Below are 13695 nucleotides of genomic sequence, written 5' to 3'. Positions count from 1 at the left end.
AAAAAAAAAAAAAAGAAAAGAAAAGAAAAAACAAGGCCTGGTGTGGTGGCTCACGCCTGTAATCCCAGAACTTTAGGAGGCCGAGGTGGGCAGATCACCTGAGGTCAGGAGTTCAAGGCCAGGTTGGCCAACATGGTGAAAGCTTGTCTCTACAAAAATAGAAAAAATAGCCAGGCATGGTGGCATGTGCCTGTAATCCCAGCTACTTGGGAGGCTGAGGCAGAATTGCTTGAACCCGGGAGGCGGAGGTTGCAGTGAGCCGAGATCGTGCCATTGCACTCCAGCCTGGGCGAGCGAGATTCCATTTCAAAAAAAAAAAAAAACTTTTAAAGTCATCACCAACCCCCATTCCCACCCAATGAGTAGAGCTTAGCCAGGTAAAAGGAAAGGGAGAACAAGAGAGAAACTTCTAAACTCACAGTGCTAGCCAGCAGGGGCACTGGGATGTAAACCACTGGACAGTTCTCCCTCCCCATGCAAAGGGCCCAGTTTGCTGTAGAGACCTGCCGCCTTCCCTGGGACAGTGTGACACATGGAAGTCCTGCAGCTCAGCAGTCCAGGAGTGGGCCACCACCTCCTCAGTGCCTAAAGAAGATGGCCTGCACTCCTTCCCCATGGAAAGCACACCCCTGGCTCACCTTGGTGGCATGAGAAGCAGTGAGTTCTCTTATGAGCTCTTCCAGGGCCTCACCATTCCGGCCACAGAGCACCAGCTTAGCACCCGCAGCATAGAAGACCTTTGCACATTCTAAGGGAAGAGAAAAGAGCGTTGACAGTCATTCTTCCCCAGTGCCGCTCAGTTCAAATTCACCCAGTGTTGCCGTCTGCTGTTTCACACCCTTGACGTGTCTATGTTGGCCCCTGCTATGTGGCCCAGCATGAAGCTGGGAGCTAGGGCCCAGTGCAAGGCTCATATCCAATGCTACAGACATCCACATGGCAAAGAGAAAGGCAGGCTGAGATGGACAGATGTGTTAAGTACCATGCTCAGAACACCCCATGATACTTCTGTTCACCTGGATCAGCTGTGAGCATCACCCATCTTCACAGCCGAGGGAGCTCAGCGTCACTCAGGCAGGGGCTTGTCCTGACAGGCAAGGACAGTCAGGGCCAGCTATTATGGTGCCGTGCCCTGCCAAGGCTGTGTGGTGGCACTACCCAGGCACAGCTCTCCTGGAAATACATGGTCCTGTAGAAAAGCTGGGGCAGAGGACTGAGGCCTTTCCAAGGTCTGATGGGCTGTTTCCCAGGAAGTCCTTGAGGCAGAGGGAGCAGAGTGCCTGAGGGGCCACAGGCAGATGGGGCTGGGACAGAAGGTCTAACAGCCTCACTGGCTATAGAGGGGTCAAGTCAGTGCATGGGAGTGCCTGCCACACGGAGGACTATGAAGGGTGCCTGCCTTTGAAAAGGCTCAGTCCCACTGGGCAGGAGGGAGTGGAGACACTGGAGGAAAGCAGACTCTACGGAGCCCACCGCACTCCTCCAGGTGACAACTGATGAGGACTTCAACTAAGACCACAGCAGGGACAGTCCAAAGCTAGTCAGACACGTGCTCCATATTGTTTTGGTGGCAAGAAAGAGAAACTAAACTCACACTGGGGTAAAGCAAAAAGAGAATTTGCCAGAGGGATTGTGGGGAATCTCAAGAATGGAGAGGAGAGCCGCAGGGCCGAAACCTAGGAGGGACCTAAGCGCTGGCTGCAGGGGCGCTCTCACGTGTGGGCGGGCCCCAGAGCTCACATCCACACGACGCCCCTGCCACACAGTTTGTCTTGTCTCTTCCCATCCAGCCCTGATCCAATCCCAGGGAAGGCCGTGATCAGCCTTGAATGGGGGCCCCAGAAGAGTCACAGGTTAATTCTCCCGTGGCTAAGCAGGAGGGCCCGACAAAAAAAAGCCCAGGACGCAGGAGGGTAAACCCTCAGAACCGGGGGTGGAGGACTACCCTGTGGGGAGTCAGGAAGGAAACAGTGATGGGAGGAGAGGAAGCAGAGGGTGATGCTGCCACTTCTTGCTGAGCCTTCCCTGCAGCATATCCTATATAAATAAATAGTGCCCTGAAAATGTGCATACAGCTTATGAAAAGCAGCAGCCCAGCAGCCAAGAGAATGGACTTGAGCTAGACTTGAGCTCCGGTAAGTTAGAACCTCTGTGTTTCTGACTTTCCTCTTATTTAGGATGCTTTTCATCTATCAAGCACTGTGGTAAGAGATTACCTACCTTAGCTCATTCAGTCCCTGGGCGTGTGGCTGTGGGACCGAATGAGCTAAGGTAGGTACTCTCCTACTGCAATGCTCCCTAGATAAACAGCACTACCGCAGGGTCAATTGTCGTTTTTGTATTTCTATTTATCAAAATTTTTTTTTCTAGAGACAGGGTTTTGCTCTGTTGCTCAGGCTGGAGTGCGGTGGCACAAGTTCACTGCAGCCTCGAACTCCTGGGTTCAAGTGATCCTTCCACCTCAGCCTCCAGAGTAGGTGGGGCCATAGATACTCACCACCATGACTGGCTAATTTTTGTGTTTTTGTAGAGATGGGGATTTTGCCATGTCGCCCAGGCTGGTGTCAAATTCCTGAGCTCAAGCGATCCTCCTGCCATGGCTTCCCAAACTGCTGAGGTTACAGGCATGAGCCACTGTGCCTGGCCGTATTTCTGAACTACTTTGTAAAAACGTTGTAGCTGGGCATGGTGACTCATGCCTGTAATCCCAGCACTTTGGGAAGCTGAGGCAGAAGGATTGCTTGAGCCCAGGAGTTTCAGACCAGCCTGGGAAAAATAAGGAGATCTTGTCTCTATAAAAAAGAAAAACTTAGCCAGGTGCGGTGGCACATGCCTATAGTCCCAGCCACTCAGGAGGCTGAGGTAGGAGAATCCCTTGAGCCTGGGAAGTCAAGTGAGCCGTGATCACACCACTGTACTCCAGCCTGGGTGACAGAGCAAGACCTGTCTCAAAAAAATAAAAATATTAAGTGTAAATAAATAAATAATGTTCTAAAAACAGATGATGAAAACTGAAACGTAGTTCTTGACTTTTTTTTTTTTTTTTGGATACAGGGTCTCTTGGTCTGTTACCCAGGCTAGACTGCAGTACTGTGATCGTGGCTCTCTGCAGCCTCAACCTCCCAGGCTCAAGTGATCCTCCACCTCAGGCTTCCAAGTTGCTGGGACTACAGGCACATGCCAGCACACCTGGCTAATGTTTGTGGAGACGGAGTTTCGCCATGTTGCCCAGGCTGGTCTAGAACTCCTGACCTCAAGTGATCCTCCTGCCTGGGCCTCCCAAATTGCTGGGATTACAGGTGTGAGCCACTGCACCCAGCCACATGCTGGTTTAAAGAGGCACTCCTGTCCTCATCTGAGGTATAGTCTCCCTCAAATGCTCACCAGCAGATCTGTACAGGATACCTCGGCCCCTGACCTGACACCAAGTGAGCCACCGACTTGGTTCCAGACCAAATCTTAGAAGCCCACGTGACCAGGTGGTGCCCTAGCTCCCAGTTCATGGACGGGAATGGCCTTTGCAGGCTAGTTCCATCTCAGGGAGCCAGATGGTGAGGGGCCAATGCTGTGGGGTCAGAAAATCAGTTCTGCCATCTAGCTCCTCAGCTGGGAAGGAAGGAAAGGTCAGAGGGGCAGGCAGTGGGTACTGAATAGCCCTTCCCTTAAAGAAGTGTCAAACTTCCTTAAAGCTAGATGGGCTCAAAACAGGGGAGGAGAGGAAACTCCAGTGTCCTTCAGCACCAGGGGTCCTGAGAGGCCTGAGGGGAGGCTCCCTGATGTCTGTCTCATGGTGTAAAGCCTCCCTGTGGTCCACAGCTCCTCATTCAGCTCCCCACACAGCACTGGCTCACCCCAGGTGCCTCTCCACAGACCTGACAGTCTTTGGGAAAGAGGTGCTAAGCAATCTCAATCTAGACACACCATCTTCTTTGAAGGACATGAGGCTGCTGTGTTCATTGGCTCATCCCGACAAAGGGCGGAAGCTCAGAGAGGGCACCCACCCTGGGTACTGAGGGCTGGTCCCAGTGCTCCAGCCCCACCTGCCCTGGTGCACTTCTCAGCAGAGCAGCAAAGTCCCCACAGTAAGAAGGGGGGTGGTGGCTACATTCCAAGCCAGATGCCCGCATTCCTGAGGCTAAAACTGCTCATCCAGTTTAGAAATCATTCCCAAAGGTTAGGAACCTTGGGCCCTCCTTGCTTCCTCACCCCATTTTGTCTTGTCCTGACCAATGCATAGGACATTTGTGAGGGCCACCAAAGGGTGCAGATACAGAACCAAAGGTAGGAGGCCCACAGGAGTCTGAACAACTTTGGGAAGATGACTGCCTCAGTTCTGCTTGAGTTTTGCTTCCTAGCAAAGCTAAAAAGAGAGGAAATGAAAGTTTGTGTAGGGAGTGACAGAAATGAAAACAACAGGTTGGAAGGATTCCATTTTCATTTCTTGAAAAAGTTGATACTGGAAGGTAGGAGGATCCAAGGAGAAAGGAGAACAACTCCAAGGTACCGTATGTGAAGGGCTGTGGGTGACTGCCCAGTGCCACCGGCACGCCTGATTGGAAATCAAGAGAGCTGTGCACAGCCATGTGGCTAAAGCTGGAGGAAGCAGGCATCCAGAACGTTCTGTTCCTTTAGTCAGAGGTCCCACTATTCTACAAGGACAAGCTCAAGAAGCTTAAATACAAAACAGGAGACAGGATAGGATAGATATGAAACCTGAAGACTCATTGCATAGCTCCAAGCCTTCTGGGTGGCTGCACAGCAGGCAGAGCCACTGAGGACAGCATATAGCTCTGCCCCCTCAAAGTAGTAAGGGAACAGCAGCGCATCCTTGGCGACATCAACCGTGGCTGTACTTGACAGGGCCAGTTAAGAATCTGCCCTACTTTATCTGGAGGGAGGGACTCTTCTTCCCAAGAAGTTAAGTGGGGCAGAATATAAGCGGTGACAGGAACTCAGGAAAGGCCTGACATCTTATGATACATAGACAGGCCTGGTGACCTCTGTGACATTTTCTGTTCCCTTCATAATCTTGGTGTCGGGAGAGGAGATGCAGAATGAAGATGACAGCATTTTTCTCAAACATCCACGGATGGGAGCACCTGTGACGCAGAGCTCCATCTCTGCCATCTCTCAAATGCTCTTCAAGGACTTTCACAAAATGCTTCTCTTTGAGCTCAAGAGAAGTGGCTGCTGACCACTCTATATATAGTAACTGAGTAAGGTCAGAGGACTGATGATGGCAAAGGGCCTGTGGACAGCTGTCCCTGCAAAGGTCTGGATATCCAATGACAGACATGGTGTTCACCCATGGAGACCTCACCTAACATCCACAGTGGTGCATAAATGATTCCATACTCCTTAAAGCCTTCTGAGGCCACCCCTGGCCGACTGCAAGTCAGTTCCACTACAAAGGCCCATCTGCTCCTCTATGTTCATGCAGGACCCAACTGTTTATGAGTCCCTGTGCGACCATGCTGCTCCCACCTCTGGGCCCATCTGGAATGTCCTGTCTCCCAGCCCACCTTTCCTTTTACCTGGCCATCTCCCCTGCTGAAGCTTTAAGACTGTGAGTTCTAGACAGAGAGATGTGGGTTTGACTCTTGGTTTTGCACCTTCTGGCTGGAAGTCCTAGTCATTCCTTCTCTGAATCTTAGCTACGAGAAGTCAATGAGATAATGCATGTAAAAATGCTTAGCACCACCCAGCACATTTACATGTGCCTTGTCCCCAGCAGGCTGGTTTGGGAGCATACGTTACTGCAATGGCAATATACAGAGAAAAGTCCTTGCCTTTCTCCTTACAACAGTTGACGGTGACATCCTTGAAGGAAGGGACCCTGTCTTTCACACGTTTGTCCTAGCACCTGGCCCAGAGCCTCCCACTTAGCAGGTGATTCATCAGCTCCAGCTGAGCTATCAGCAACCAGAAGATGCAGCGGCGGGTGGGGTCACCACAATTCAGGGGACTCCTCAGCCTTCTTCCATGGAACTCAGCGTGAGTATGGATGGCAGATGGTGTGGTGTGTGCACGTGCAATGTGCCAAGTCAATATACGTGTGTGGCAGGAAAACAGCAGAGCTCTGTAACACATAGCCTTCCAGAAATGGGAGAAGGGGAAGCCCAGGTTTTGACACTCCAAGCCAGTGTCCTGGAATATCATTCCTGAGACTTAGAAGCTCACGGTATTCACTGGGTTGCAATGGACCTACAGTGGAGACCCTGGAATGGCTGAGGTGCCATTTATCCTGTCTCGGGCCTTGCTGAGACCATACTGAGGGTACAGTCAGGGGCCTGGCACTGGGATGGCAAGGCTCACAGCGTGCATCAAAGCTACGAACTGGAGGTCCCCGCTGAATCCAAGAAAAGACATGTTTTATTTGGTCCTCATAGAGGTAAAAACATGTTTTTAATTAGCTGTCCCTATTTGGAAATTGGGAGATTTCACATAAAATTCCTACCTCGGCAAGCAACTGGGGCTGAGCAGAGCTGCCCTGCGAGGGGTATGCATCCCATCCCACCCCCCAGGGCCAGGCTGCTTCGCTCACTCTTGCCTCCCACCCTGATGCTGAGTCATTTCTTAATGTGCTTTGGCACCTGCTTTTCCCACTTGGACCAAGGACAGTGCCATCCAGCCCCCTTCCCTTATCTGCACTTCCTGCTGCCGCTTCGGGCCTTTGTGGTGGTGATCCCTGTGTGGCTGGGAAGCTCCTGATCCCTGGCTGACTTCTCCCCACCCCCTGGCAGCACTGCCTCCAGGACCTACCTCTGCCCAGCCCTGAGGTGGCGCCTGTGATCACCACCACAGCGTTCCGCACGTAGGCCTTCCCGCGCACCCACTGCAGCAGCCGGAAGAGGCCGAAGACGCCCAGGCAGCCGAACAGCAGGGGCAGGATGGCTGTGGAGGTGATGAAGTCCATGGCCCTCACCTTCAGCAGACTCTTCCTGGAAGAACCAAAAGCAAACACACCAGTGACAAAGTAGCAGAGCTCAGGGGACTTGCCTAGGCTCTTCCTCTCATCTGATAGGAATCCCAGATCTTTATGGACTCCAGCTCTAAGCCCCGGCAAGTATTGTCCCAGGCCCTACACCCTTGGCCGACTGTTCAGCATTGCGGAACTTCCTCCTCTCACTCAGTACTGACAAGAGCAGACAGAAAAGCCACAGGCCTCGTGCTGCCCCTCAGGGAACAAGCGGAGATTGCCATTCAGCCTAGGACGCGGTCACCCGCAGTGTTAACAGGAAAAGGTCACGTGTCAGTACTCACCTTCTCTCCTTTGGAAGCCTGCGTTGGCCTTACCTCAAATAACGCCTGTTTTCAATCCCTGAATATTTGTGAAACTAGAAAGGGTTTTTTAAAGGAAAGGAAAAAGAGGCCGGGCGCGGTGGCTCAAGCCTGTAATCCCAGCACTTTGGGAGGCCGAGGCAGGTGGATCACGAGGTCAAGAGATCGAGACCATCCTGGTCAACATGGTGAAACCCCGTCTCTACTAAAAATACAAAACATTAGCTGGGCATGGTGGCACGTGCCTGTAATCCCAGCTACTCAGGAGGCTGAGGCAGGAGAATTGCCCGAACCCAGGAGGCGGAGGTTGCGGTGAGCCGAGATCGCGCCATTGCACTCCAGCCTGGGTAACATGAGTGAAACTCCGTCTCAAAAAAAAAAAAAAAAAAAGGAAAGGAAAAAGAAATTGTACCAGTCCTACCCTCTTCAGAGTAGACCCTGAGAGGACGGATGTTTCTGGGTGGGGCAGCCCCTCCACTGTTACTGTGAGGGCCACAGATGGACTTCTGACCGCAGGCCTCACAGACGCCCAAAGGGATTCATTGCAGGGCCCTGTGCCAAGCACCAGCATGGGCTCCAGCCAGGGAGTGTGCTGCCCCGCTGTGCCTGTGGCGTGTTCCCACCCAGCATTCCCCATTGAGCCATGGTCGGCCAGGTGAAACCCGGAGGCTGTATGAGTGTGTGTGTAACAGTGTGCAGCTGATTCTCGGGAAATATGTGTTTTTCCCCCACCTGCCCTGACTTCTCCTGAGCCTCCCCCATTCCTCCACATTCACCTGTCCGCCTATACCCAAAGCAGGAGATGAGAGGGAGACCTCATCTCCTGGTGACCTCAGCTGGTGAGGACCATGGTAAGCACCATGTGCTGTCACTGGAAAGCAATGCCCTGGAGTCCACTTGAGGAACAAGCCAGAGTCTATGAGACAGAAGGCTCACGGTCCAACTCCAGGGCTGTGGTTTATGAGCACAGAATCCGTCTCAGGAAAGAAGAGGCTAGAAACCACGAAGAGAGTTCTGGCAAACCAGCCTGTAGCTTTAAATTATTCATCAGCTTGGAGCAATGATGTAACACCTCACCCACCTACTTTAATATCCCATCCAGGGCATCAACTCTGGATGCCAGAGTGAAGTCAGGAATACTGCGGACTCCCAACATGCATCTGTCTATGCACCAAGTCGCTTTGATCCTGAAGTTCACGTTCAGGTGGCTGTCCTGATCTATGCTAAACTGCCCCCTGCAAGAGGATTCTACCGCAACTGGAACTGTCAACTCAACTAGTTTAGCATTTACGTTTTCACCTGCTTTTCCAGATACACTTGAATTCTTTTTTTTTTTTTTTTTTTTTTTTTTAATTGAGACAGAGTCTCACTCTGTCACCTAGGCTGAAGTGCAGAGGCGGGATCTTGGCTCACTGCAACTTCCGCCTCCCGGGTTCACGCAATTCTCCTGTCTTAGCCTCCTGAGTAGCTGGGACTACAGTCACACACCACCAAGCCTGGCTAATTTTTGTAATTTTAGTAGAGACGGGGTTTCACCATGTTGGTCAGGCTGGTCTCAAACTCCTGACCTCAGGTGATCTGCCCACCTCAGCCTCCCAAAATGCTGGGATTATAGGCATGAGTCACCACCCCTAGCCACACCAGAATTCTTGACCATAAAAAATAGCCACATTCTTAGACTGTAAAAATCAGTTTCCCACAAACTGCCACTTAATCCACTTCTGAAAGCTCCTCAGCTACTATCTGCTGTGTGGCTACAGCTCCCTCTTGCTTTACACTAGGCCAAGCCTCCGCTGGATGAACTGGGGATTAAAGCGGTATCTAAAGCACCAAGCTCTTCGCCCCGACACCACTGGTACCATCCCTGCCCCAAGAGGAAGCTCTGGCCAGGTATTCTTGCCTGCAGGCTATGCTGGGTCCTAAGGACCCTGTGTCTGGAACCTGGGAAGTGCTCGGGAAAGGTGGAGAGCAGGCACCAAGGCCTGTGCCACTCTGGGTTCTGTGGGCGTTGCCTGGAGTTCTGCACAGGACCAAGATCCTGAAAACAGGGAATGTGGGAGGGTTTCCCAGGGGAAGGAGGGATAAACAGTAGGAGGCAGGAATGGTTGCCAGTTTGTTGATATAACTTTACCAGAGAATTATAACAATTGACAGAAAGCGAGAGCAGGCTCCAGGTAAGTAAGTATAGCTTAGAACTTGCATGTAATAAGCTGGTTGAGGAGTGCAGGCTTGGGTAGAGTTCAACCCAGCTGGATGGCTATTTGCTAAAAGCTTTTTTCTCACTGCAATCCCAGGTCTTTGTACCAGGCAGGTCTCAGGGTAGGATTACCCGCCTTGTCCAGAATAGCCCAGGGACCCGCCACTGCTCACAATGAGCTTGAGGTGTGAAAGGAGTGGGGGCCTGGGCTCCACTAGGCGTGTTGGGTGAAAACTCCTCTGAACACTCCTCCATGGGCTGCTGGAAGCCAGAGCCTGTGAAGTCCACCCCATTTCAAACCTACAACCTGGGGCTAAGGTAGAACGCTGCTGAGATTATGGGGGTCAAGAGCCAAGTATGCAGCCTGTTGCTTCCCAAAACTCAGAGACCGCCTGAAAAACACAAATCGCAGCATAACAGTGGCAGTGCAGGGATCGTGAGGATGAACCTGAAGCCAGCCTGGCTGGGGTGACACCCGGACCCAGTCACTTGGCAGCCTGGCAAAAGGGCCTCACTGCCTTGGGCCTCGGTGTCCTCTCTTCTGAGCTGACGTTGTGAAAGGACCTGCCTCCTGGTTTGTTACAAGGTTGGATGAATTCATCTGTGTGCACAGAGGCACAGCTGCCACCAGCATCATTGTGACCGTGACTAACTCAAAGTTCCTGGCCCAGGACCTCACCCAACAATCAGACTCCCAAGGCTCTCTGTAGGGACCCCTGGCTTATGAACAGTGGTTCTTTCCAAATAAAGGAAGTTCATTAAGTGTCCAGTGTTGTTTAACTGCTATGTCTTCATAAACCCTTCAGTTTAATCAAATTAACATATAGGAAAAAGCTCTACAACATTGTCAGCAGTCAGGCTCTCATGTCCCGAGTTTTATGTTAGAAAATGTGGTTATCAAGGCCAGCAAAGCAGGAAAGAGCAGACAGGTACTAAAATGTCCCTCAACCCCCTGCTCACACCCCGGGAGGAGCAGGATGAAAATAAACCAGCCCAGCAAGGCTCCCCAGTGGAAGATGATTAAAGCTCCCAACAAATTGCACTTTCATGCAACCTAATTAAAACTCAAGCTAGCAATCTACGACATGAAGAAAAGAGAGAAAACTACACACCGTCTTGTATACTTCTGAGACTCCTTGAGCACCTGACACAACATCCAGCCTTGGTCTCTTGGCCCTGGGGACCACTTTGCCTGAGGCAAACATGGCACCAGGTGAATGGGATCCATCCTTGGCCTGGGCCGCTTGCTGTGGGGAGAGGGCACGTTGCATTCAGTCTGGTGGGTTGCTATCAAATCAGAATGCAAAGTAAATTAAAAGCCACTGCCAAGGCCGAACACAGTGCCTCACGCTTGTAGTTCCAGCACTTTGGGAGGCCAAGGCAGGGGGATCGCTTGAGCCTGGGAATTCAAGATCAGCCCGGGCAACATGGTGAGATTCCGTCTCTACAAAAAATACGAAAACTAACCAGGCATGGTGGTGCGCATCTGTAGTCCCAGCTGCTTGGGAGGCTGAGGTGGGAGGACTGCTTGAGCCTGGGAGGCTGAGGCCCAGTGAGCCAAGAGTGCGCCACTGCACTCCAGCCCGAGTGGCAGAGTGAGACCCTGTCTCAAAAAAAAAAAAAAAAAAAAAAATCCAGTGCCAACTCTCCCCTGCTAACACAGAACGACCATGGTGGGAAAGGATACCCCAGAGCAAGCCATTTATCTGAGAATCAGGTTCAATTCCAGCATAACTTTCCTGACCAGATGAAGCTGTTCATGTTGATGGGTCCCGACTCCTTCTAGGAGTTTTTCAAATTCTGAAAGCCCTCCTAACTGTTCTACTCTTCAGGGCATGTGGCCACACTGCTGGGCCTCCTTGGGCAGGGAGAGGTGCCAAGCCCAGCCCCGGGCCCTGTAACACGACTGCAGTGACAACAAACAGGAGGCAGAGCCCGTGCCAAGGCTGCCTGTTCGCTGTGGCCCAAAAGCCCTCCTTTATCAATTACAGCACTTAATATGGCTACCTAGGAACCTGGACACACACAATTTTGTTTTTTAATGCGCTTGTCTTTGGAAGTCAGGATGGCCATGAGAACTAGCCAGGGAAACCCCATCACCTTGCTGTGATGTCCAGGGCTTTCTGCCAGCAAGAAGGACAGCTTCGCAGTGGGAGAAACAGTGTTCTAGCTAGCCACATTTCCAGATTAGGAAATAAGTCTACATAAAGCATGGTCAAAGGGAAGCCTGTTTTCTTTGAAAATGACATACAAGAAGGGCTTTAATATAATTTATCAATCACGTATTTTATACCAAAATCCTTGTTAGCTGCTAGTTTCAGATATATAGCCAGATCATGGACTGAGAAGGTAAGACTGATTGTATAAAAAGGGACTGGGAAAAAATATCTTGCTCACAATGTTCAGCCTTTGGAGATCAACTTATAAAAAGAAAGGACAGAGTCCATCCAGCACCACTGGGAGCCATGGCAGAAAGCAGGACAGAGACGTGGGGAGAGAGACTGAAGCCAGAAAAAGGTGAGAGCCCCTCAAATAGAAACCACAGTGCACACGGCATCTGGAAGCAGAGGGCACCACCTACACATGGAATGTATGCACTCAGCCACACCCTTAGTCCTCGGGCAAGAGATCCAAAGCAAGGTCTCGCACTGATGCTGAGCCTCACGAACCGGCCTGAGAAAGGGACAGAGCTCAGGGGCTCACATACCAATGCTGTCTGCTTGTGTTTTCATCCCTTGCCAGATCAATGAGCTCTAGACCCAGGTTAAGAGTGCAAAGGTGGCAAAGTCCTTCTAAGGGTGAGTGTTCCCTGGGCCCAGGCAGCCAGAGTTCGGGGCTCCTTCCCATGATTCTGGGATACTGCTGCTCCTTTGCTTTCTGCTGAACCCACCGCTGTCTAATTCCCTCACATCAGTTTCTGCAGCTCATCCACCCTTTAAAGAGCTTCTGGAACCTCAAATTAGACATGAGACTATCACCAAGAAATCAACTCTGAGCACAAATGTCACCCTTTATGCCATCCCTTCCATTCCTTCTACTTTGGCCAGAATTCTCCATTGCATTTCACAGATGGAATCCGTTCCTAAGATTCCTTTCTCTCAAGCTTTTTTTTTTTTTTTTTTTAAAGAACTGTTAATAAAAATAGGTCGTTGGAATCTACTCAGAAACCACACAAAGAAATTAAACTACTAACAGTCACATCTGAGAATCAAAGGAGGGGATCTCAAAACCTACTAAAGTTTTTCTAAAAATAACAATTTCAGGTCTTTAAGAAGGATTAACCATGAAATAATTTGCCATGTTACACACAAGGAAATCGGGCTAAGGGGCAGAGAGGAGTTCCAACTGGAAGGCAAGACACTGAAACCACACGGCACAGAGTTGCTGAGCACTGCTAAAGCAGTCAGGATCCTGTTCCCACAAACCTATACCTACTATTTTATGTTATAACCAATGGCCAATTCTGATCAGCTGCTCTATTTAAGGTGACATAAACTATGGGTCATGCTTATGACCTGTTTCTTAAAATATATTTGAAAGTTTCTGTCGTTTTCAGAAAGTAAAGGCAGGGTCAAACTGCTTTTTTTGTTTGTCTCAAACGTCTGAGAAGCCATAGTTAAGGCTGTCTTCAACTGAAAAAAAAAGAACAATATCCTACCTCGGATGGCAGCTACCTTGCCAGTGGCGGGTCCTGGCGCCAGTGTCTTCTCTGGTCTTTTGACCTGGGCCAGAGGACACCTGCAGGTCAGCAAGCCCTCCCTGGAATGCCTAAACAAGCCACGGCAGAGTGGCCTGTGGGGTGTATTTTCAGAAGCCAGCCTTCAGGCCCCTGGTTTAAAAGAGTACAGGCTGGCTTTCATAAAAATAAAACCTGAAATAAGACTGGAGATTTCAGACCAGGCTCCTGAGTGTTCAATCCTGGGAAGAGCAGCCACGTTGAAGTGAGCTCTGCTCTTCAGTAAGACACTGAGCACATGCTTCCCGGCAATCCCGTGGCGGGGCGGGGGGGCGGGGGGGAGCAGGGAGAGGTGCCAAAGCCCAGCCCCGGGCCCTGTAACATGACGGCACACGACTGCAGTGACAACAAACAGGAGGCAGAGCCCGTGCCAAGGCTGCCTGTTCATTACGGCCCAAAAGCCCTCCTTAACAATTATAGCATTTAATATGGCTACCTAGGAACCTGGACACATCAATTTTGTTTTTTCACGTGCTTTTTA

General features: G+C 50.9%; 1 protein-coding gene across 5 annotated transcripts in view; it reads right to left on the bottom strand.

Annotated features, from left to right (window-relative positions):
- The window catches only part of DHRS7B (dehydrogenase/reductase 7B), a 92749-nt gene that overhangs the window by 14768 nt on the left and 64286 nt on the right, over positions 1-13695 (bottom strand). Inside the window, exons 1-4 of one of the 5 annotated variants that reach the window (XM_032263475.1) lie at positions 13137-13462; positions 10591-10725; positions 6763-6941; positions 639-748 (exon numbers count right to left, since the gene is read on the bottom strand). In XM_032263475.1, coding sequence (XP_032119366.1) covers positions 639-748; positions 6763-6941; positions 10591-10706 — 405 coding nt within the window. In that variant the 5' untranslated portion in view covers positions 10707-10725; positions 13137-13462. Of the gene's footprint in view, positions 1-638; positions 749-6762; positions 6945-10590; positions 10843-13136; positions 13463-13695 lie in introns of those variants that run through there. The other 4 variants (XM_032263478.1, XM_032263476.1, XM_032263479.1 and 1 more) reach the window with 4 other exon arrangements.

The sequence above is a fragment of the Sapajus apella genome, unplaced genomic scaffold (assembly GCF_009761245.1).
Source record: "Sapajus apella isolate SASKATOON/1434 unplaced genomic scaffold, GSC_monkey_1.0 scaffold136, whole genome shotgun sequence".
Classification (NCBI taxonomy): domain Eukaryota; kingdom Metazoa; phylum Chordata; class Mammalia; order Primates; family Cebidae; genus Sapajus; species Sapajus apella.
The sequence above is the reverse complement of the archived record's forward strand: the minus strand, read 5'-3'. Positions and strand labels throughout refer to the sequence as shown.